Here is a 23,994-nt window from a genome sequence, read left to right as displayed (position 1 = left end):
TAGTGGGGAACCATAGTCTTCCAGGAAAAAAAGGGGTAAAGAAAAAAAATCTTGAATTATGGTGATCACTTTGATGAAATCAAACCACCAGTAGAACTCAGGGCTTTGTTAGTGAAAGTAAGAACTATTGCACATGAACAATGTGACAGGAGCTCAAGGGATTAGGACTGAACAGCTATGTAGCCATAAGAAAACCTAATCAGTGAGGCTAACTGGAGAAAAAAAGCTTCAATTTGTTAAGAAGACTGGCCTGTGGTGTGTGGTCTAATGACTCCAGAATTACCCTGTTCCAGTGGTGGTAGCATCGGGGTAAGAAGATAGGCAGATAAAGTGATGCCTAGTGCCTGCTGTACAAGACTGCGGAGGCAGTCTATGATCTGGGGTTGCTGCAGTTGGTCAGGTCTAGGTTCAGCAACATCCAAAGAATCAGGTCAGCTGACTACCTGAATCTACTGAATGACCAAGTTATTCCATCAATGGACTTTTTCTTCCCTGATGAGTGGTTCAGGGAACATGTAACATTGTTTTCACTCATGGACTAGCCACAACAGAGTCCAGACCTCAGAGTCCAGACTTCAACCCTACTGAGGATATTTGGGATGTGCTGGAGAAAGCTTTGTGCAGTGGTCAGACTCTCTCGCTCTCTCTCTCTCTCCCTAGTCAAGATTCTTTGCTGCTAATTCACATAATATTATAAATTATACTATCACATGCACTTTGATGAGGTTTTCCTAAGTAACTATTGTTAAGTAGCTTAGAAGACCAGAGCAGAACTTCAATAGTGCTTAAAATTGTTATTTTTTTAAGTATTGAAAACGTGATAACAATGCAAAATAAATTATTAGTCAAGTTTGTCTTATTTAGGGGAGAAGAGGCCAACGTCCGCGGGTGTCCCTTCGTCTGACTGACCGCAACAAAATTACGTCACTGCGTCACTTGTTGACGTCGTGTTGATTTTGAGCGGAGAAATTATTTATTTATAAACTGACGTAAGGGCGCTAAATCTAAAATTAACCGTAAATAAAATGTGAAAATACATTAAAATATTGATGTAGCAGCTGCACGCATGACAGGTCCGTTAAAGTTTAATTTTAACACAATAAATTCGTTACCTTAGCGTCAGGCTGCGTTAAACAGAAAGTAGCTTACATGGGTAAATGACTAGCTAGCACAGCCGGTCGGTCTAGCTTCATTTTAGTTAGCTAGCAAGCTAACAACACGATTGAAGTGTTTAATCCAGACGTTTCCCTGAAATTACTTTATTTTAATCGTAAATTCTATAATCGTGTATGAGTGTTTACGCATTGTCAGACGAAACGTTAGTTAATTTAGTTAAACCAGGTAGTATTAGTACAACAAAGCCTAAATGAGCTGGCTAGGTTAAGTAGCACGACATTGCTAACAGCAGGGCTACTTGGTAAAGACTTAGCAGTGACCTGCGAGTTCTGTTTAGCTTCGGCTAACTGGCTATGTTAGCATTCCCGGGAATAATTTGACATCCTTTAGTCATTTGTTTTCTTGCTTTTGTTTTTCCCGAATTATATATGTGATTATTGCAAACGCTACACTTTAGGATAATGGCGCCCCGTGTACAGTTGGAAAAAGCGGCTTGGCGTTGGGTGGAAACGGTCAAACCAGAAGAAATCAAGCAGGAGCACATAGAGCTAGCATACCGCATCAATCTCCCGGCCTGTAAGAGGGGAACCTGCAGGTACAGTATTCATGTGATTAAACAGCATGATTCTGTTTCACGTCAGTAAAATGACAAGTAGCAGGAAAATAAAATAAAATCTGAGGTTAATGGTTCAATGCCTCGCTCTGCAGGGCTGATTTGAATCTGCTGGCGCACGAGCCTTCATAGTGTAACTGGCAGTTTTGTAAACTTTATATAGAAACACTCTTCAGTCCCACGTACCATCGTGTAGTTCACGATGGTACTTAAAAAGCATCCCAACACTATTATCAGTTATATTTTAGATATTACTTAGCTCGGACTTGTCTGGCATCTTTCTGCACACTAAAGACTCATTTAAAAGTTTTTGAAGCTTTGTGGGCTGCAGAGTAACATAAATGTGTCATATTCTTGTATTATTTACACATAAGAGAAACAACACAAGCAGATGACCTGCAAGGAGATAACAAGTAGTTTGAAGAAGTTGAATGTAATGACCATGAATTGTGTTTCCAGGAGGAATTGCAAAGGGAATCCCAATTGCCTTGTGGGAATCGGTGAACAGGCGTGGCTCGGGGAAATTGATGAAAATGCTTTCCACAATATTGATGACCCAAATTCAGAGCGCCGAGACAAGGTATTTATTTACTCACTTTGCATTTACTTGGAAATTTTTCATCATACCATACCTAAAGAAAAACTTCACCCTATTTCTTCTTTATGTCTGTTTTTTCCCCTCTTTCAGAACACATTTGTAGGCCTGACCAACCTCGGTGCAACATGTTATGTCAACACATTCCTCCAAGTTTGGTTCCATAACCTGGAGCTTCGTCGGAGCCTTTATCTGTGCCACAATGCCCGAGCACAGGAACACAACACAGACTCTGGTATAGCTGAGCATCAGACATAGGAGTGATCCTTTGTTTCTTATTCCCTGCTTCAAGTTTGATTTCACATGTTTATCCACCATAAGTGACCCACATACAACTAGCATGCAGAACTGGGCAGGGTTTGGCTGGTCCATTCAATCTCTTCCTGTTTTCTTTTGTTTTCAACTGAAACATCTTTGTTCATTATTCACCGACAGCTATAACTAAACAAAGCACCCTCACCAACACCAGATAATTTAAAACAAACAAATAAGTTCATGTCATATTTATTTTCATTCTAGCCTGTTTGGTAATTAATCTAAGATATAACTTCACTCCTAACTTCTATTAATCAAGCTGACCAGAACAATAATAACTATGTTGTTGAAAGTAATGATGGTGTCCTCAACATTACAAGTGTTCTGTTGCTAATTTATAATTAATTTCTGTTTCATGATTTTAACAAAGTGTTGTTGTCTGGTGTGACAGAGCAGACACAGACGGTGTCCGCTCTGAAGGTTTGCATCTTTGTGTTCATGTGTTTCTCTCTAATGTGCATTGCTGTTTCTCTCAGATTACGAGCCCCAGTCCATCTGTGAACATCTGCAGTATCTATTTGCTCTGCTCCAGAACAGCAACAGAAAGTACATCGACCCATCGGGACTGGTCAAAGCTCTGGGTCTGGACACTGGACAGCAGCAGGTGCGTCACACATAAACCAAAGTTGTTTGATTTTCACTGAGAAATGCAGAGCTCGATTCACGGCTTAACACAGGAACAGGGCTGATAAATGGCCCAGGACAGTGTTTACACAGCCGAGTGAGAATGTCAGCTTATTCATTATTTTAAACTACAGAGCACTGAATTAAAATTTTTCCTTTTCAGGATGCACAAGAATTTTCAAAGCTGTTTTTGTCTCTGTTGGAGGACACATTGTCCAAGCAGAAGAACCCCAACCTGCAAAATGTCATTCAGCAGCAGTTCTGTGGACAGTTCTCCTATGTTACAGTGTAAGCCTTCTCATCACACACGGTTTTACAGTTATTCCGGGAACAGTTAATCATGTATATGCTTGGTTTGGTCACCTAAGTTGTAAGCACAAAAACAAATTAATCAGGATTGTGGAGAAGGCATGTAAAGTTTTGGGACATCACCAACTGCGTCTTGTGAATATTTATACTGAAAGGACAAAGAGGAGGGCTAAGAGAATCCTGGCCGATAGCGGCCAACTTCTGTCCTGTCAGGTAGAGCTCCTGAAGTCAAGAACGCGATTTAGAGTCCCTTCAAAATGTCTTTTGTTCCAAATGCCATCGACATTTTTAACTTAAAAAAGTGACCAATCCACAGAGGATGATTTAAATTCTGAATATTTACTTTTTACCTCTTATTGTTAACCTTTTGGACATTTTCTTGTCATTTTTCTAATTGTGTTTTTATTGCACCGTCACAGCGTACCATATTTTGGAAGTGCGTTTCGTTTGTGTTGGTGAGCTGATGACAATTTTCCACTTTAGTGGACAATAAAGGTTTATTTAGTTCTATTATTCTATCCTAACAGTTGGTGTATTTTAAATCTTGAGTGTTAAACTGTTCAGTGATGTCCCTCTTTCGTTATGAGATAAATGTGTTAGTTTGTTACAGTTGAACTAAAATTTTATAGAAGAAATTTTAAATAAAGTTTTTTGCTGGCACGATCCCAGGTGTCTTTGGCTGAGAGTCAGAAATGAGACGGCCAGATAAGGAAAAACTGAAGCATGTGTGGTAGGACATGTCCACATCGCCTCTCAAACTGCAGCAGCATTAGTTCTCGCTTTGTAGTGTCTTTCAGACACATCACTAAATTGATGATTTGCACAAACGATGCTCGGAGTGCCTTTAATAAATAAAATAGCCAGTTTGTCAAATTACCAGTCAGGAAACTCTGGTGCTCCTTTATAGAAGTTGTTTGCAACCACCCAACACACCTGACACACTCACACCTTTCTTCATAAGCTATTGCCATCTCAACAGTTGTGCTCGTTGTCTTCTTCTGTGGTTTGTTCTTTTCACCGGTCTCATGTCAACTCCACCGCTCAACACTGCTCCCGCCAGTTTCAGGTGGTATTGCTCCGTTTGCTGCATCAAGCGACGGATCCGCAAGCCCCGCGGAAACTGACCAAATTATGTGTGTAAACGATGCAGGATACTGACATAAGTGCCCGTTCGTCTGCGTATCCATCTTCTGCGCTGAGCATGAATGAGCCTTTAGGATCGCTGCTTCCTGGTGTGTGCAAACATCTGGGCTGCACAGATCTCATGCAGCCTGCTGTAAAGAGGGGTCTTATGATAAAGAGGTTAGCTGAGTAATATGATCTGAAAGATAGGGTTGAGAATGTCATTGACTGCAGTAAAATCCTTAGATGTAGATATTTATGTTCTCTGTGTAGTTTTATAAGATTGATTTATGATACAAGATGCTGCACAGAAACTTATCTTTACCAGAAGGGAGTGATAAACTCTTAATGCCAGTCTGTAACACATAACAACGCTGTCGTCCTGTCATAAGACGTTTTTCAAACAAACCAGCATGTAGACTCATTAGGTAAAACCACACGTACTTAACATTTGTCCTGGCTGTAGACTCAATCATTCCCGTTCTTCATGGACAAAAACTCATATAAAACCAAAAGACAGAAAAACACTGTTTAATGTTTCAGAGTCCTTCATGTACACAGTAAATGTATCCACACATAATTTCACTGTATAACGTATTTATTTCTGTTTGGATTATTTCCTCAGATGTAATCAATGTGGTCGTTCATCTGCTCTTCCGTCCCGATTCTATGAGCTGGAGCTGAACATTCAGGGCCACAAGAACCTCACAGAGTGCGTCACAGAGTTCTTGAAGGTAAAACTTTCATTCTCTGCCACGTTCAGTGGCTCCACGTGGAAAGCAGTTAGTTTAGCACCACAAAACCAGAACGAATTGGTTCACTTTCTGTGTCTCAGTGGGATTTAGATTGATATGAGATAATAAATAAAAAGAATTTCTGCTGAAAATGTATTTTAAACTATTTAATATTTTTTAACATTATTAGAATATTATTTGTGTGTGTGTGTGTCCTTGTCACATTTCTTTCTGCACCTTGCGTTGCAGGAGGAGAAGCTGGATGGGGAGAACCGTTACTTCTGTGAGAGCTGTCAGAGTAAACAGAACGCCACCCGGAGGATCAGACTCCACAGCATTCCTCCAACGCTCAACCTGCAGCTCATGCGCTTTGTCTTTGATCGGTCAGTGCACTGATGTAACTGTTACACACACACTGTACCCGTCACCGCAGCTAAACAAAGAAATTGTTTCCTGTTAGAGAAAAGCAGCAAAATAGATTCAGCTGTCAGCTACCCGACTGTTTTACATTTTGATCTAATCCTGTTTGATAACCCGTTTCCTCCTTAAAGCTGCTACATGTGATTCTCTCCTTTCACACACACTGAAACCACACATCTGATTTCTCTCTGTTAACATTTACAAACTCACAGACTGCGCCCACAATTTCTGCTTAACTTGAGAGACTTTTTTCCCCCAAACCGGTTCCAGTGCTAGTTCAGAATCAGGATCAAAGTTCTGACTCGAGCACTAAAAGAAACAAACAACCTGATGCTGTGCTGGTTTATGGAGTCCAACCAGACCAGCTTAATGTTAAGACTGCCATGTTTAAAAACTGGTTCAAGCAGGAGCAGCAAAACTGGAAAATGAGTCAAACTGTGAAGAGAAACTCTCCCTGCTCCTGGACAGAAATCCTGAAGAAGTTGATAACGGCAACTTTTGCCTGCAGTGTTTAGTTTCTAGACATCAACAGTTGTTTGGAGGTAATCCATGGTGGTTATCCATCAACAGTATAATCTGCTGTGTAACTTAATGCTGTGTGTTTTTTTTACCTGTTCTGTCCAGCATCATGAGAGCAGAATGATGGTGCATGCCGTGCATTTTTTGCCTCTGCTGGACAGCGACAGTTAACGGCTTGCGCACAAGCAGCAGCGATTGCTGTGAGATTTTGAAGTTGTGAAACCATGATCTGAAGTTTTCTGACAGATTTTTCAGCAACGTTACTGTATGTGGCAGCACACTCCCATTTGTAGAAACACCATGCAGAGTGGAGAAGTGGAGTTGTCTTCCCTCTATGTCCGTAATGAAAACACCCAACGTTGTCTGAAAAGCGCTCACTTTTTCAAAAACCTCTCCCACGTTTGCGTCCCCACCTTGGAGCTTAAGTTGGTTGAACTGGCAAGTGATATCACACAGAAATGCAACCACAGCCACAAATTCCTCGTGTTGCATAAACTGAGACAGCTCCTCTGTTTTCTTTGTTTATTGACTGGAAAGAAACTTTGCAATTTCTTTGCGCTGTGCAGTGAAGCTGCAGAACTGGTCCCCTGCTCAGCCATCTGACATCATTGTGCAGCAGTAGGTCTGAAGATTGTGCGTCTTGCTCCTGTTGCAGTAATTTGAAAAGCCGGTGCTGCAAGCTTGAAGTTGAGCAAATGTGAGTTACAGTTTTGATCAGTGTCCATTGCTTCTTTCATTTCATTAGACAGTTTAGCACACAACACCGTCTGGTGAATGAGGCAGTGTGGTGAGTGAACTGTTGCTCTGATATGAGACGTGATGCTAAGCCCCTCGCTTGTCCTGTCATAGATAACACACCATTAGTCACAAGGAGGCTGATTTTATTCAGCTCCACAGAATGTTTTTCAAAAAAAACTTTTAATCAACGTGTACATGGCCTCACCTGTCATGTTGCTCTTAAGGGGCCAAAGACGGAGCAGCTTGTCTTTGACAAGCTCCCTGTCACAAAAACAGCCAGCTGCGCAGCATCTGTTGCATCTGTAGACTCGTCCACTACTGACATGTAATCCACACACTTAAAGTTCGTTAAGTAAAGTGGAAAAAATGCCCCCATACACAGCTAATGATTTCATCTTTGTGTCTTTCACCGGCAAACAAAGAAGGACACTTTGACAAGCTCAACATCCACAAAGGGCTTACCCTTTTTTGCCAGTTCCCAAGTTACACGAAGCGAGGCAGCTGTGACTTTTTCATCAGAAGTAGTTTTAGTCGTCAAGATTTTTGTTGTGGTTGAATAAGATAACTTTAAATCTTGTTTTTCCGTGTAGTTATTCCAACTGGGAAAGCTTCTCTGAATATAGCATGTTTTGTCTCGTAATGCTGTTTAATATTAGCAACACTGCATCCAGCAACATCATTTGGCATATTAAACACAGCCGTTTAGCATTCAGGCAAATTTATCTGTCCATTTTTTTAAAATGCTTGTTTTCAACTTCTCTTCTCCTACTAACCTCACCAAGATGCGGGCAATAGTGATTTTTCAACCGTGCAAACACTCCATCACCTTCACAGTCCCAATCAAAAAGGGCCATGTGTAAACTAATGACAAGAAGAACTTCAGTTGCATCCAGTCCCTCGTGTGAAAGCTAGGAGGAAATATTCCACGTTTACACCATGATCAAAGGAAAACTTGTGTGAAATATTTTAATTTGGAACCATGATCGGAATGATTGCAGGCCAGTCAGCAGTCACTAACAGGCCAGATTTGGCCCACTGGCTGTGACATGAGGACCCAATGGAGGACTGTAAAAACCATGAACAACTAACACAACAAGTGTGGGTGTATGTAGGGGTGTGGGCGTGTGTGGACAACACCAGGCAATCAGCAGCCATCACACAGCACAGAACCAGACAGCCCACCGCAGGGACGACCACATGCCCACCAAGAAGGAGGCAGAGAAAGACCACAGCCACACACCACTGCCACGCAGTGCAGGCCCCAGGGCACCAGGGGTAGTGGCTCGCCAGCCCCATCTGACCAGATTCGTCAGAGTCAAGTCTGGTCAGAGGCAGGACCCAGGGCTTTGTGAGCCACCCACCCCACCGGGGAAAGCCCGGCCCATCATAAAAAACAGAAAAACAAACCTTGATCAAAAAATTTATAAATATCACTTTGAAAATGCGTTTTTAATGAGACTTATACTGAAAATGATTTATGATGATTAAAGTGACTAAAACCTGTTTTACCTTGTTAATAGAAATATTTATGGTGTTTCTGCAGTTTCGTGACAGAAACATTTATTTTGTTTTCTACAGACAAACGGGCCATAAGAAGAAACTCAACACATTCATCAGTTTTCCGGAGCAGCTGGACATGGGGCCTTTCCTGGAAGGAAAAGCTGGTAAAGAATCTCTTCAGTTCTGTCATATTCTGCTCCTCATCCTCGGTGTTATTTAGGTTTGCGTTCTTTCCTTTTTGTTTTTGGGTGGAGCTCTGACATTGGCTACTTTTCTACTGCAGGTCTTAATCCTCAAATCCTTTTTTTTTTTTTTTTTTTTGGACTAAAATCGGATTTTTACTTTTTATTTTTTTGCATGGTTGTTCACATTATCATTTCAATTCAACCTTCATCACACTTAAGTGTGAACAGTGCGTGTCCCTGAAGTGACACGCATGCGCAGAGGAAAACATCACATCATGCGGTGCGTGTGTTTATGGAAGTAAATATGGATGCTTCATGTATTTGTGTATTAATTTAGAAGTACTTGTACCGTGGGAACTGACAGATTTCTGCCTAAATGATGAATAAAATGAGATATAGAAAAGGGAGAGCACAAATGTGTAATAAACGGCCTTTTGTGCACCAGCGGAAGCTACGTTATCTACCATGATTCGATATTGCTGCATTCCCCTTCTACTGGCTCAGAATTGTGACGGTTGTTTCACTTATGTGCCAGCAGAGTACGATGAAATGCGGCATTACTATTCAGACTGGTGTCCCTTCGAGACAAATTAGATATGTGTCTGGTTTAATACATTTGAAAGTGACCTGGGTTGGATTTTAAATAATTGGATTTGTGCCGTTTAGTCTGTCATAAAAAAATGTGATGAGTCACATGTGGGTAAAAAAAATCAGCCAATAAAACTAAACTGAAACAACAAAACATGACATGAGAATAAAGTTAGAGAAACAAATTAAATTCCTGCCCAGCTGGCTGGAAAAGAACCCAAAACACATCTTCTGTTTGCATAGAAATGACTCTTAAATGTTTTAGATTCAGTGTTTTTATTGTCAGATGTGCAGCCACAGAGATGTTTCCCTGTATGATAAAATTCTTACTTGGCCGTCCACTAGAATGACAGATAGATATAAAAAAAGTAATAAAAGATAAAAAGCAACAATTCAGAATCAGAAAGCCTTTATTGTCATTGTAAACCAGAGCATACAACGAGATTAGGGGGTGCTACTCTTTATGGTGTTTGCATCATAATAAAAAGAATATCAAAAATGTTAAAAATAAAGGAAATTGAAAGAACATTTAAAGGCAATTTGAAGGGCAGCATGTAAAAAAAGAACGTCCACCATGTTGAAATCCATTTAGTGCAACATGTTGAAATGTCCGAACTGGGAAAACTAAACAGTAGAAAATAACACATCAGGTAATAAATACAAATTATTACAGTAATGGACATCTGCTGAAGAAACATCTTCTGTCTCCTCTCATGATGTTTATGTTTCTGAGTTAGTGGGATTTTGTAGGCAAAACTACAAAGTATGAAATTAACTGCTTATGTGTGTGTGTGTTCTTGCTCTGCCTCTTTGTCCAGACCAGAAGTGTGTTTATGAACTAAGTGCAGTGCTGATCCATCGGGGCATCAGTGCCTACTCGGGCCACTACATCGCTCACGTGAAGGACTCTCTGACTGGTGACTGGTACAAATTCAATGATGAGGAAATTGAGAAGATGGAAGGCAAGAAGCTGCAGCTTGGTATAGAGGAGGACATTGGTGAGGAGTGTTTCACATGCAAACTACGCAGCTTATTTTTCTGCTTGTCTGTAAATGCACACACTCTTGTTTTCTTCTTCTGCAGCTGAGGCAGTGAAATCTCAGTCACGAAAGCCGAAGTGCAGTAAAGGCTACCACTGCTCCAGAAACGCATACATGCTGGTTTATAAGATCCAGAAAGAGGAGAGCTCAGATCCCGTCAAGGCCAGCATCGAGGTGCCGGGTGAGTGTTGATTAAAACAAAGACGGCAGCCAGACAAAGAAGTCTTTATCAGAGTGAATTAATCTGCTTGATGATTTTTGTTTCTGTGTTGGCGGCCAGCCTTCCTTCAGAGGTTGGTAGACCAAGATAACCTTAAATTTGAGGAGTGGTGCACAGAGATGGCCGACATGAGGAAACTGAGCGTGGATAAGGGCAAGGCAAAGCATGAAGAGGTGAAAGAGCTCTACGAGCTTTTACCTGCAAGAGATGGTTGGTAAAAACATTCCTTAATGATTAATGAGAAATTTCATTTAACACACAGTGTATACGTTTGTGACTTTGAGTTCAGAACATGTAAAGGTGGTTAAAAAGGACAGTCCAGCTAATAGGGCGGCGCAAACAAAAACCTGATCTAGTGTAATATGATCATATAAAATGTTAGCACACATATATGTAACCTTTGGTTACACAGTTGTAAAAACAGAAGTTTACAGCTTTTGCTTGTAAGGTTTCAATTCGAAGCATTTAGGTGTGTTTTAACACAATGCCAAGGAGGAAAGACATCAGCAATTAGCTCAGAGAAGCAACTGTTGCTGCCCATCAGTCTGGAAAGGGTCATGAGGTAATTTCCGAACTATCTGGAGTCCATCATTCTAAAGATAAGAAAGCTTATTTTACAGGAGGAAAACATTCAAGACAATTGCTAGTCCTTCCAGCAGTGGATATCCTAGCACGTTCAGGCTAAAATCGGACCTGCAATGATCAGAGAAACTGGGAAAAACCCAAGAGCTACATCTCAGACCTCCCAGGCTTTAGTTAATCCTGTTACATACTCTGCGAGATGTAAGAATGTAAGAGACTGCAAGAATGAGGAAAAAGTTTGTTTTGGTTCAGTAACTCCACAGGAATGTTCGTCCACGACGGGGCGGGCATTACTGCTGGGAGGGACGTCTGTGTTCTTATGTGCAACAAACAGCTGACCCAGTTATTTCGTATTTAAGCGGAAAGTTCAGCCGCGGCTAGGCGGGGGTTTTTGATCAACTGTTAATCCGTTCAACCTCGCAGCAGCGGAAAAGCAGAAGTGACAACTTTCCGCTTTTAAGTTTTTCCACGTTAACCACGCCCACCTCAAATGTCCGACCATCCCACAGTACTTCATGGAGCCCCACCAGAGGAAAGTTCTGCTCGGCTGATGTCGAGAACAAACTGCTAGAAATCCTAAACCAGGTCCATGAAAGCAAAATGACATTGTTTTGTTCTTGTGGCTTCGAGAACAAGAAAAAAGATTCTGGCTTTTCATGGAGTATGTAACAGGCTTGAGCATGTTAAAATTAAAGCGTCCATGGCATATTTTTTTATGTTTTCTGGCTCATCCCAATAAGTTAAAACAACATATGATATTAAACCGTTGATACCAGATGTTCTGTGTGCGGGATGTCATGTCATTCTCCCTTCCAAATTCCTACCCATGTTATATACCACTGGAAAGATAAGATTCTTGAAATTTGTGTCATGTACACCTTTCCAGGTTATAATCATCACTATAGATTTAGTAAACACTTATTTCAAACCAGTCGCAAATGCAAAAGTAGTCCAGTAGCAGATGGTCCTGTTAAATCAGCAAAGGTCCAGTCCAAGTAGTTGGTCCACAACAAGTCTTTTATTCATAAAAATCTGTTTTAAATTAAAATAGCAGGATTTTAAGGAGTTATACATGACCCAGAACTCAGTAAGTATGACACATTTTAACCTTAATGAAGTGAATCAGCAGTAGCTGCGTTTATGTGGAGCAGCATCTAATCAGAATAAAAAGTCAGCTTATCCCATCAGCCTTGATCCGAATGAATTTCACCCCATTCCCGAGACACGGTTTAAAGCTTTTCACAATGTGATCAACATGAAAACAATAACAATGTCTACACTCATTCTAATGCTGTTTGTGATGGATGTTTTTGTACATGCTTAAATCAGGTGGGTTCAGGTGACGTAATGAGGTTCAGGAAAGACTGGAAAAATGGCGACAGCAAAACTGAAATGAGCTGAATTTAGTTGGACACTATGAAAGAGTTAAACATTATTAAACATCTCAACAGTTGACAGACTCAAAAACACAAGTAGTTCACAGATATTTGATCAACTTTCATTAAATCTTTTTTTATAATCTTCTTTTTATTACAAATTAGGTCACATTGTGCATGTCAATAAAGTTGAGATTGTATTAAATCTTTCCATCATGTAAACACACTACAGATGGGATCAGTTTATCTACTGTTGTACATGTAAACATGTCAGATGTAGTCTCTGATCAGACTGATTTCAGTCAGATTGAAGGAATATTTGTCCATGTAAACGTAGTTAATATGAAGAAGAGTGGACCAGAGACGACTACTGTCAGATTTATTTCAAGGTACGTACACGCGTGGTGACATCACTTCCTGTTGTTGAATGTGGTGATGCACATGTCTTAGCGTTAGCTGCTGATGTTAGCGGTAATATGCCTGGTGACTTGAGTTTTTAACATAATCTTGGCAAAGGGAGCTGATTTTGGACAGAGGTGACAGGAAACCAGTTGTGTATAAATTCTAAGATCTCGCCAACCCTCGGCAAGTCGCACGAGAGTAGGATCACATCATCAAAAAAAGAGGATGTAGAATAAAATCGATCTCCAAGTTTATGAATCGACATTGAATTTATTGAACTTGAAATAATTCAAATTGTTAAATCTTACTGACCTTCCTTGGTCCTGAAATAATTTCAGGCTCAGCATATATATATATATATATATATATATATATATATTTTTTTTTTTACCTGGTAAAAACCACGCAATTCATCTTATATCCTGGTGCCTAAAATCTAAGAATTGAAAGAGCTTTTTCTTTCTTTTTCACTCGACTGCTTTGACAGAGATATTGTAGAAATTCAGATGTTCTTGGATTTGTTTGTCTTTGATTGATGCTTTCCTCTGCTCTTCTTCTACAGGTGAGAAGTGTGAGTTTATCCCTCTGGATTGGCTAAAAAAATGGCTTGACGACTCTGCTGCCACCAAAGAAATAGACAGCTCCCTCTTTCTATGCTCTCATGGAAAACTGCACCCAGACAAGGTGGGAGAGACCAAGAGGGTTTCCATGCAGGCTGCAGATCTCCTCTACAAACGCTATGGTGGTGGGCCAAGAATGGATGGTCAGTCCAACACATCAGTATGAGTGAACCATCATGAAGGGTTTTCTCCGATAATCACATCCCGGTTTTTGTTCAGGCTCCTCTCTGTGCAGAGAGTGTGTCAGCCAGAGATGCAGAGTACTTCGTCTGAAAAACCAGCTCAATGAAGACTACAAGGAGGTCTCCAACCTGGTCAAACGCTCCCTCAGGTAAACCCTGTAACATAAACGTATTGTGGTCCGACGACTCAGTTGCAAATCAAAATGCATTTTGGTGTGTTTTTAGTGGTGAAGGCTTCTGGGTGGGTAAAGCATCTCTGCGGAGCTGGAGGCAGTTGGCTTTAGAGCAGCTGGAGGAGGAGGAGCATGAAACCAAACACAGCAACACTCAGACCAATGGACAGGGACCACACACCAACAACAGCAAGGGTAAGAGCCTAGGACGACACCGACAACACTGTCTGTAACCCTCGTTGGTTGGTTACTTCAGGTTACCACCCTGTCAGCTCATTAGAGGACAAACAAAAGTCATCTCCCAAAAACTGTTAGAAAAACATTACAGAATTCTTTTTTTTTTTTGTTGTTCAAATCTTTCAACTTCAGTTTTTATTAAAACAATCAAACCGGCAATTATTTGAAATATTTTAACCCTTTAAATCCCAGTTTGATGAAACGTCAGTGTTTTTATGAAAAAAAGTCCATAAAAAGCAGGGCCCTGTTCAGTAAAGAAAGTTTAAGTTTATTTTAATTAAGTTTATTTATCTTTTTTTTTACTTAACAAACAAATCACAAACACGCTTTATAGGTATTTTTTTTAAGTTTAGTTTATTTCTGTGGAATAAAAATGGAATAAAGGAATAAGTGATTATATTTTGGGAGTGATCCGGACCACCATCTGGATCCAGGAATTTTTATTTTTTAAAAGATACTTTACTATTGGGAGATAGGGATAATTTTGCCATTACGTATAGGAGGTACTGGGTGGGGCCTTTTCGGGTTTTTCTCAGGTAAGTGACCCAATGGTTTGGTGGAGGTCTGCGCTCTGAGGGCTTCTAGTTATACCTGTGTTCTCAGTCATCCATTTGATTGCAGAGTTCAGCTCAGAGCTCTCCGGGAGCACCGAGGACGAGATGAAGATGTTCAATGAAGACATCGTCTGTAGCCACGGTAATCCTGAGTGATGTTTGCACTTCCTTCTCATGGTGACAGGAACACTTTCACTCTGTAAACATGTTTTAATGGTTGAAACAGCCACAGTATGTTTGCCATGTTCCTGCTGCAGGAGCTCTGAGCATCCTGGAAACTGAACGGAAGTTGGTATCTACTGAAGTTTGGACCAAGCTGAGGATATACTTCCCTAAAGCTCCAGAATTCACCCAAAACCAGGAGCCCTGTCGACAGTGCCTGGTGAGTTAACTCTAACAAACATTTCAGGCTCCAGCACATGCATCCTAATCATATCTTAATATCACTTATTATCTATCCATCAATATCTATCAATATCTCTCTCTCTCTCTCTCTCTCTCTCTCTCTCTCTCTCTCTCTCTCTCTCCACATATATATATATATATATATATATATATATATATATATATATATATATATATATATATATATATATAATTTATTTATTTTTTCCTTTGCATCATTTTTCTGGAAATATTCTTTGAAGCTTTGTGTAAATCTGCCATGCTGCATGTGACCTGAGTGTTTTTGGTTTTAAACTTCAACAACAGACATTTTATTTAATTGTTTTTAAATCATTTTATTTACAACAACAACGAGAACTTTGCTTTGTTTCGTGTTACTCTCTTTTATCCTACTCTTTTTCTTATAATTGTTAAAAGGGCTGATCACTGACCTTTAACACTAAGATCACACACCTTTCAGGTAAAGAACATTTATGGTACCAGGACTTGGACAGCACATTACTTGGACTCTGTGTGTTGGGGCTTCTTCATGCTTGCCATCACATCCCTTCAGATAGGTATCATGGCAATTTAGAGGCTTTATGCCTACTTTTGAAGAGTTCTGTTGGGATACTAAAATGTTTCTGTACTGGGAAGTGTCAGAGTAACCAGTACATGAACAGCAGGATGCAGGTTTTTAAGCTGAGATTAATCACTTTACCAGGCAGTGGTTTTAATGTTGTGGCTGATCAGTGTATCCTCGTCTTTTCCTTGTTGACCATTAACCCTTACAACTCCAAACTATTTTGTGCTATTGTTGGTCTGCCTGTTTTTTATATATATAAAAATGTATGGAGGAGCAGTGGCACCCAAAAGGTTGAATACGCTGTCTCTCTCTTTGAGATGTCCAGATTCTGTCGATTCTTTTAAAAAGCAGTTTAAAACATTTCTATTCATACAGGCTTTCTAGTTAAACAAGGGTTTTTTGACTTGTGTATGTGTTTTCTTATGGCTTTTTTTCTTTTTATTATTTTTTTTATTATCTGTGAAGGTGCTATATAAATTCCTTCCTTCCTTCCTTCCTTCCTTCCTTCCTTCCTTCCTTCCTTCCTTCCTTCCTTCCTTCCTTCCTTCCTTCATTATCTCCAGGTCAAACTAGAGGTCTCTTAGTAACATAGTAGTTATGGTGATCTTTCTTTTTTTTTTTTTATTATGAAAATGTGTTAAATTATGGTATTATCAACCATATGGTCTCAAAATAAACACTACATTTTGTGGCTGGAATGTAAACATTCCGGATGGGATATAAATGCCTGGAAAAATTCCAGAAATCACCTAAAGGGCAATTCCATCACAATTTACCCCAACTGTTGATGGCATAGTGATAGGACTGGGGGGTGCTGGTAATCTAGCAGAGTTTTAAGGGTTAAAGCATCAGGTTCGGTGTCTTGCTAAAGGACTTTTGGACTCAGAAAGTGTGGGATTGAACCATCAGCCTCCTGATTGGTCACAACCACCTCTGACAGATGGACTCCTGCCTGTAGATGTTGCCAGCGGAGGCTGTGACTCGTGTGTCTGTGTAGATGTGTGAGATGAACGTTTACTTCTGGATTTGAGTGTGAAGTCCTCTGGTTTACAGATGTCTGGCAGGTATATTCAGAGATGGGTTGTAGGTTCTTGATGTTGTGAAATTTAAACTCCTCCTGCTGTGTGTCCAGACTTTGGAGCAGGAGGAAAAGGATAACGAGGCAGTCAGTAAGATGATGGCCCTCGACCAGAAGAACCAGCTGATGAATCTCTTCCATGAAAAGAACCGGCCAACGCTCACAAAGTGGCCTCAGGTAAACGGAGCATCATCCTGTCAGATAAAATAACCCTTTTTATGACAACCGCTTCTATTAATGCCTCTCTGGTTGGTTTTCCCAGGGCACAGATGTACTTTACATAGTCCCTCTGTTTTTTGTGGACGAGTGGAGAAAATTCATCAGGTATGATTGAGTGGTGAACAAAACGTTTGTTTTGCCATTATCAAACTCAGTCGGTTTAATCTCTAGTAATGTTAAAATTAGCCGAGGCATCCGGATGGTAATTTACCCTTTCTGGTTTTTCAGGAGACCCACTAAATCCTCTCCAGTGTCTAATGTAGGAAACACTCTTCTGTTGTGTCCCCATGGAGGCTTCATGTTCACGTATGAATCCCTGATCAACGGAGAAGCTCAACAGTGAGTTGTGTTTATTTCAGTCTGTTACATAAACATCAGTTAGATGTCTGGTAGTGAATACCTTTCCCTCATGAAACATACACGCTTTAAAAGTCCTCTTCCAAAAACATCACAGATTCATATTTTTCACTTTTTTGTTACTCAACTCTTAGCTTAAACCCTTAAAATGTCAGTCTAATTACATGATGTAGAAAAAATACGCTTGGTTCATAGTGAATGTTATTGCATCTATTACGGCTGCCAACCTGTTATACCACAATATGACATTCAATGAGTCATCTTTACTGCCATCAGAAACTGGTTTATAATCAACATTTTTTCTCATAGTGTTTCCTTAAAAACTTTTACAAACTCTGTTGCCTAAAGAGCTAATAACTCTTCTACCTTTTGGAGCCTTTGTTTCCTGTCCAGATGCTTGTATCTGTCATGCGTCAAAGCGTCTTCTTTTGTTATTAATTCATTTACAGCCTCACAGTCTCCACACAGAAGACACATAGCTTGTTCTTTACATCTGCAAACATGTTCTCTGTTTTCAAAATCACTTTTCCTTTAGCCATTTTTCGGGAGAGGGGTCGCCGACAAAGCTGAGCAGCTCTGTCAGGCTGCTAGAGAAGAAGCGAGGTTTGTGCTCCAGGTCTGTGATTGGTGCACCAACGTGCTGGCAGTGCGTTGTGGGAGTTATAGTATTATGGTGGTGTGTGTGCTCTATCTGCAGGCCAGCTCCAATAGGGATTAGATATGATCATGCGGGCCAAAGATAATTGATTCATGGGCCAGATGTGGCCAGCTGGCCTTGAGTGTGACACATATGTGTGACGTGTAAATGCAAAATAGTGTTCCCATTACAAATTTTTATTGTGATATTTAGGTTTTGCATAATTTTAGGAATAATGGAAACGCAGCTATTTTTTGGTCCCATAACATTATCCCTCCTCATCACTACATTTTCTGGTTTCTTTCTGTTCCAAAACACACCTGTAGGGGATGCTGAGGAGGAATGAAATGGCCAAACTCTGCTGTGGAACCGATCACTACACTGTTACAATTTCCCTCTGGGGATAAATTAAACATTTGCCATATTGTTTCTAAAGGAAATGCATCATTATGTTGAAGGAAATGTGAACCTGAACGATGCATGAAGTCTGGTTACGCTGCTGCGTTCTGATATGTCCTGCTGTTTCCTCTGCACAGTATAGCTCTGCTTTGGCCTAGCGAATGGGACGTAATCAGCAGACTCTTCATCGTTGACCAGCCGATTTCCATCCACTGCTTTACACAGACCACACCGGATGGTTCCACCACCCATTACACCACTCAGCCTGGTGAGACTGCCAAGTCAGACCTTTCATACACAATCAGGGATCAGGTCGGTTTAGTTTTACCTGGAAAAAATGAAAAGTCTGAATTAAATTCAGTCCATTTTCACTAATACACTGTAGTGTCAAACAAGTACATGTTATGTCCAGTCCTGTGAATAAAACGGTTCAAACCTGCTAGTAAATCATGTCCGTAGAAGAGTTGTTGAAAACGGCTTTTTCACATCACCTCTGTGAAGCATCTAGAAATGTGAAGTTAACATATTTGACCCTCTACCTGTTCTGTCCTGTAATGTTCATCTGTGGATCAGACACGCCAGCTTTACATGATCTAACATGTTAGACAGTAATCTGAATAATTAAATCTCGACATGCTTTATTCATGATTGTGTACTTGATAGAGTTGGGACAGATCTGATCCGGTACTGCCATCAGGCTCATTGATGTGATGTCATGACCTCATGTTTATAAATGATAAGTGTTGTGCAGGTTTAAGCTACCAAAATATGTTGATTGAGAATTAGCGATATCGTACACCTGCACCTACAGTCTGATGAGCTTCCTTTCTTAATTTAGCATTACATCATTAAGTCACTAATATCGATATTTTCTATTTCGGAAACATGAAAAAAGCTGTGCATCTCTAGTATTTATGTACACTGATGAGCATGCTGGGGTTGTATTGGAGTTGTTTGGTGTGTTTTGAGGCTAAAACACCAGCAGATGTTGTCTCTCCGTTCTCCGTTTATCCGATATTGACATTAGGGTGTTTTTATCTTTAGATCTGTGTTGGGAGTGCAGAGAGAGCTTCCTTTTCCAGCAGCAGAGAGACCTCAGAGAGTACACCCAAGCAACCATCTACATCCGCAAAATCATTGAAGACGCCAGGGTATGAAGCGTCAGCAAGCCAATACCAAACACGAACAGCTGCATTTGGATTTTCTCTGAGTTTAAACTGAGAAACGCTGATTTTTGGAGCTGTGAACTTTGTTTTCATCATGTCCTCTACATAGATGATGAAAGATTCAGCTCCAGAGCTCAACGCCAGCAGCTCCGATGCAGAGGAGGAGAAGGAAGAACACCCAGCGGTGGTTGGAGAGAAAGATCCAGACTTCAGTCAGGTGATCACACTGTAGCACATCGTCTTCATGAGTCACATGAGCCAACTGTCAGGAACAAGACCGTGTTGTTAGTCTACACCAGTCTCACAGTGAAGCTCCAGCATTAGTTAGACATCAGATTTGCTTCATCTTCATGTCTGTTGTGTTTGACCTCACCGTTTTAAGTCACCAAAAATGAGTCGTTGATCTTTTAATTAAACATTAATCATAGTTTCTCTTTCAGTCACAAGATGGTGCGAAACGACTGAAGTTGGGTGATGACAGCAGCGCGGCATCAGCAGCTGCTCCCACTGTGACCAACCTGACCAAACTGGGTGGAATCAGAAGAAGCACCCGACACAGGAAGCTCCGCGGAGAGAAAGCCCTCATCGTCTCAGCCAATCAGACGCTGAAAGAGCTGAAGATCCAAGTGAGAGGATTTACACTGCAGGACGCAGCGCTGCAGACCATGAACACACCACTAACTCTGCTCTGCTCTGTAGATCATGCACGCCTTCTCCGTGGCTCCATTTGACCAGAACCTCTCCATGGATGGAAGAAGTCTGACAGATGACTCGGCCACGCTGGGAAGTCTGGGAATCATTCCAGAGAGCATCATCTGTCTGAAGGTACGCAGTCTTTCTTTTCCTTTACTTGGAAATCTGTAGCACCAGCCTTCACAAACAGTTCTCACGTTGTTTCCTCGCAGGCTGACGAGCCGATAGCCGATTACGCTGCGATGGATGATGCCTATCAAGGTAAGTGTCAGCATGTGTTCTACAACAGGTGTGTGAATGTTAGAAAAGTGATAAGTTTTCTGGCTTGGTTGTTAGTTTTGAACTTTGCTGTTTGAAGGCAAGGCATAGCAAGGCAGTTTATTTGTATAGCACATTTCATGTACAGGACAATTCAAAGTGCTTTACATAAAACAAAGATATTACAGATATTTAGAATAGTAAAAGGCATCAACACATAATCAACACATAATCACAATAAAATAATAAATTACATTAAAATGATTAAAAGCAAGATTAGTTAAAAAAAAGTTACCGTGCAGAATTCATGCATAGGCACATGAAAAAAGAAATGTTTTTAACCTGGATTTAAAAATGTCTACATTTGGGGAAAGTTTAATCTCCACTGGCAGTTTGTTCCATTTGTTTGCAGCATAACATCTAAATGCTGCTTCTCCATGTTTAGTCTGGACTCTGGTCTGGACTAGTTGACCAGAGTCTTTGGATCTAAGAGCTCTGCTAGGTTTATATTCTCTGAACATATCACAGATGTATTCTGGGCCTAAACCATTCTGGGATTTGTAAACAAGCAGAAGGGTTTTAAAATCTATTCTGTGACTGACTGGAAGCCAGTGTAAAGATTTCAAAACTGGTGTGATGTGTTCAGATCTCTTAGTCCTGGTTAAAACTCTAGCAGCAGCGTTCTGGATGAGCTGCAGATGTTTAATGCTCTTTTTAGGAAGTCCTGTTAAAAGACCATTACAGTCATCCAGTCTACTGGAGATGAATGTATGGATGAGTTTCTCTTGGTCTTTCTGGGAGACTAAACTTTTAATTCTGTTGATGTTTCTGAGCTGGTAAAAAGCTTCTTAGTGACAGCTTTGATGTGGCTGCTGAAAGTCAGGTCTGAGTCTATCAGCACTCCCAGGTTATGAACTTGGTTGGTGATTTTAAAAGCCCGAGTCTCCAGGTGTTTACCAATGCTGACCCTCTTCTCTTTGCTACCAAACAGAATAATCTCAGTTTTGTCTTCATTTAATTGTAGAAAATTCTCCCTCATCTCATGAAGCTGAGAACTGACTTTTAATCTTTCTTCCTTGGCTCCAAAAACTATTATTTCAATTTTGTCTTCATTTAACTGAAGAAGTTTTGGCACATCGATTTTTAATTTGATCGATGCAGCTGATCAGAGTTTGAAGTCTCCTGGTGAGATGTTCATGTGTGGTTGGTTAAATCTGTCTGATCAGTGATTCCTGCCGACGTGTTTGCATCTGATCGGTTGTGTTTACACGATGGACAGATTTCATACGATTGTAAAGCTTTTGACTTGAGCAGTGCCTTTTTAATTCATTTATTTTTTGAGTCTTTTGACCATTGAAATGCTCAATAATCTATATAATCAACGTATCCGCCTCAGTCCCATTTTCAAGTCTTCCTTGAAACTCATTACATCACGTAACCCCCACCTGGTTCAAGCACACTCAAAAACACCCACCACAGAAACCATGTAGATATGGTGATTTTTACCTGCTGATCTGATTGTGAAACGTAGATACTGAGGAGTACAGCGACCTCAGTGCTGTGGAGTGGCTGAAAACCTGACTGGTGGACGTCAAACACTTATTTAGTGTCAGGAAGTTGTCCAGCTGTTGGAAGACAGCTTCCTCTAGAATCCTACTGAGAAAGGGGAGGTTTGAAATCGGCCTGTAGGTGCTCATGAGTGACGAGTCTTAAGTTGTTCTTGCAGCAGCTTTTTTTGGGGCTGGAGGGAAGATGCCTGAAATTAGAGATGTATTTACAATATGGAGAAAACCAGAAGCCATGCTTCCTGAAACAGAAATAAATTTGTTTCTTCATGTTCTCCCTCCACAGTGAGAATGCCTGAAGAGGGATTTAAAGGTGAGAGTTCTTATTTCTTGTGAAAAGTAAAAATGAAGCTAGTTTTCCTCATGAAGTGGGAAGTTACATCTGCGATCTGTTTTTATGTCTGCAGGCACGGGGCTTCTTGGACACTGAGATCTCTGCTGCAGCTGGGATGGAAATGGATGAAACATGGAAATTGAAAACAAGCTTGAATTTGTCAAGTGTCTATATATTTAAAAAAGTGCTTTAATTTTTTATGTTTTGATTAGGTTTTCTTTGATAAAACTGTGACTATGTTACAAAGAATCTGTCTTTTTCTCAGCGTTATGTTAGCTGGCCTTTGATATTTAAAGTTTGGAGTTGTTCTGAAGGTCGTCGTGTTCCCCTTCACTCCGACAGGTCGAGGAAGGAAAAATGTGTTGAACTGAAGCTTCGCTTTGAAGCCAAACTTTGTGACTTAAATTATGGTAGAAGAAAAATTCAAGGCATTGTTCTGTCTTCTCCTTATGTGGAAGGTTGTTAAACGAATGCACGAGTTACCATTAATACAGAAATAACTGCTCTTAGATGTTAGATCATTTATTACAGCACTTCTATATCCATATACTCCACAGGGCAGTTAGAAACATGGCTACGAGGTGGAAGATGTAGCAGCCGGTTGCTGTAGGTTCCAGCAGTGCAAATGTTTTGGATTGGAAGTGGCAAAGAAGATGAGCAGTGGTTTGTCCTGGTCTTTTTATTGTTCTTTTTATGGACAATAAAGCTATTTTCAATGCACCGTGTCCCTAAATGATCAAGTGTTTGTTTAAAAGAATGTGAGCATTAAAACTGATTTGTTTAGTTAGAATGATTTTTTACTTTAAATAAAATAAAGTGTTTTCATCCTTTTATGTTTGGCCACAGAATTAAAAAAAAAAAAAACAAAACTACAGGAAAAGCAACATACTTGCACATGATAGACCAGTGTTCAGTAATTTTCATCACATCAGAAAGGACGACTTCTCGTCGTCATCCTCTGAAATCTTTTGTCCACCACATAGCTGCCTGATGGATAGCTCCACCTCTGGAAGCTGCTGCTTCTCCAAGGCCAGGGGCCTCATTTATAAAACTGGCAAAGCAGAATACAGGTGGTGAACGTAGGGAAAAAAGGAAATGCAGCACACAAAAACATCCAGAAAAGAGCGTGTATGCACATCCCACGCATGTTTCCATTTATTAATCAGTCCTAAAGTTAATGCACGTGAGGGAGCGCATTGTCCCCCCCCTCAGGGTGGCTATAAAAGGTCAGTGAACCCCTATAATATTCATCAATTTTATTTCCATGATGACTCGGGAGAGGAAAAGAGGGAAGAAGCAGATTTTCGTCAGAATGTAAAACATCCTGAGGGACCACGTTGGAAAACTAGAAAAGATTTAATTTGGTGGAGACGGATGGTCATCACCAGGGTCAGAAAGGCCGAGGCGGCAGCAGGTGGCAGATGCTGTCTACGCTGCATCACAGGACAAGACGCCAGAGGCGCCGCATGCCGGTGATTTATTCCTTTGTTTTAATTTATAAAATGAAAATGTACAGATAAATCTGAGATTGGTAGCAGATTATTTACTGTTAAA

General features: G+C 40.5%; 1 protein-coding gene across 2 annotated transcripts; it reads left to right on the top strand.

Annotated features, from left to right (window-relative positions):
• Positions 1–919: 919 nt before the first annotated feature.
• Positions 920–23,160, top strand: usp48 (ubiquitin specific peptidase 48). Of its 2 annotated transcripts, none has more exons than XM_041980435.1 (28): positions 920–989; positions 1,574–1,711; positions 2,189–2,309; positions 2,418–2,559; positions 3,116–3,243; positions 3,427–3,551; positions 5,320–5,428; positions 5,678–5,811; positions 8,684–8,769; positions 10,197–10,376; positions 10,462–10,599; positions 10,699–10,848; positions 13,561–13,761; positions 13,838–13,949; positions 14,026–14,168; positions 14,832–14,906; positions 15,022–15,146; positions 16,867–16,989; positions 17,075–17,136; positions 17,260–17,370; positions 18,562–18,692; positions 19,469–19,575; positions 19,700–19,807; positions 20,031–20,216; positions 20,290–20,415; positions 20,496–20,544; positions 22,393–22,419; positions 22,514–23,160. In XM_041980435.1, the coding sequence occupies exons 2-28, from the start codon at positions 1,578–1,580 to the stop codon at positions 22,534–22,536; spliced, it is 3,156 nt and encodes a 1,051-aa protein (XP_041836369.1). In that variant the 5' UTR covers positions 920–989; positions 1,574–1,577; the 3' UTR covers positions 22,537–23,160. The 2 variants fall into 2 exon arrangements, with proteins under 2 accessions (XP_041836369.1, XP_041836368.1); XM_041980434.1 differs by having other exon boundaries at positions 933–1,073.
• The last annotated feature ends 834 nt before the right edge of the window (positions 23,161–23,994 follow it).

The sequence above is a fragment of the Melanotaenia boesemani genome, chromosome 3 (genome assembly GCF_017639745.1).
Source record: "Melanotaenia boesemani isolate fMelBoe1 chromosome 3, fMelBoe1.pri, whole genome shotgun sequence".
Lineage (NCBI taxonomy): Eukaryota > Metazoa > Chordata > Actinopteri > Atheriniformes > Melanotaeniidae > Melanotaenia > Melanotaenia boesemani.
This window is presented reverse-complemented; position numbering and strand designations above follow the sequence as displayed.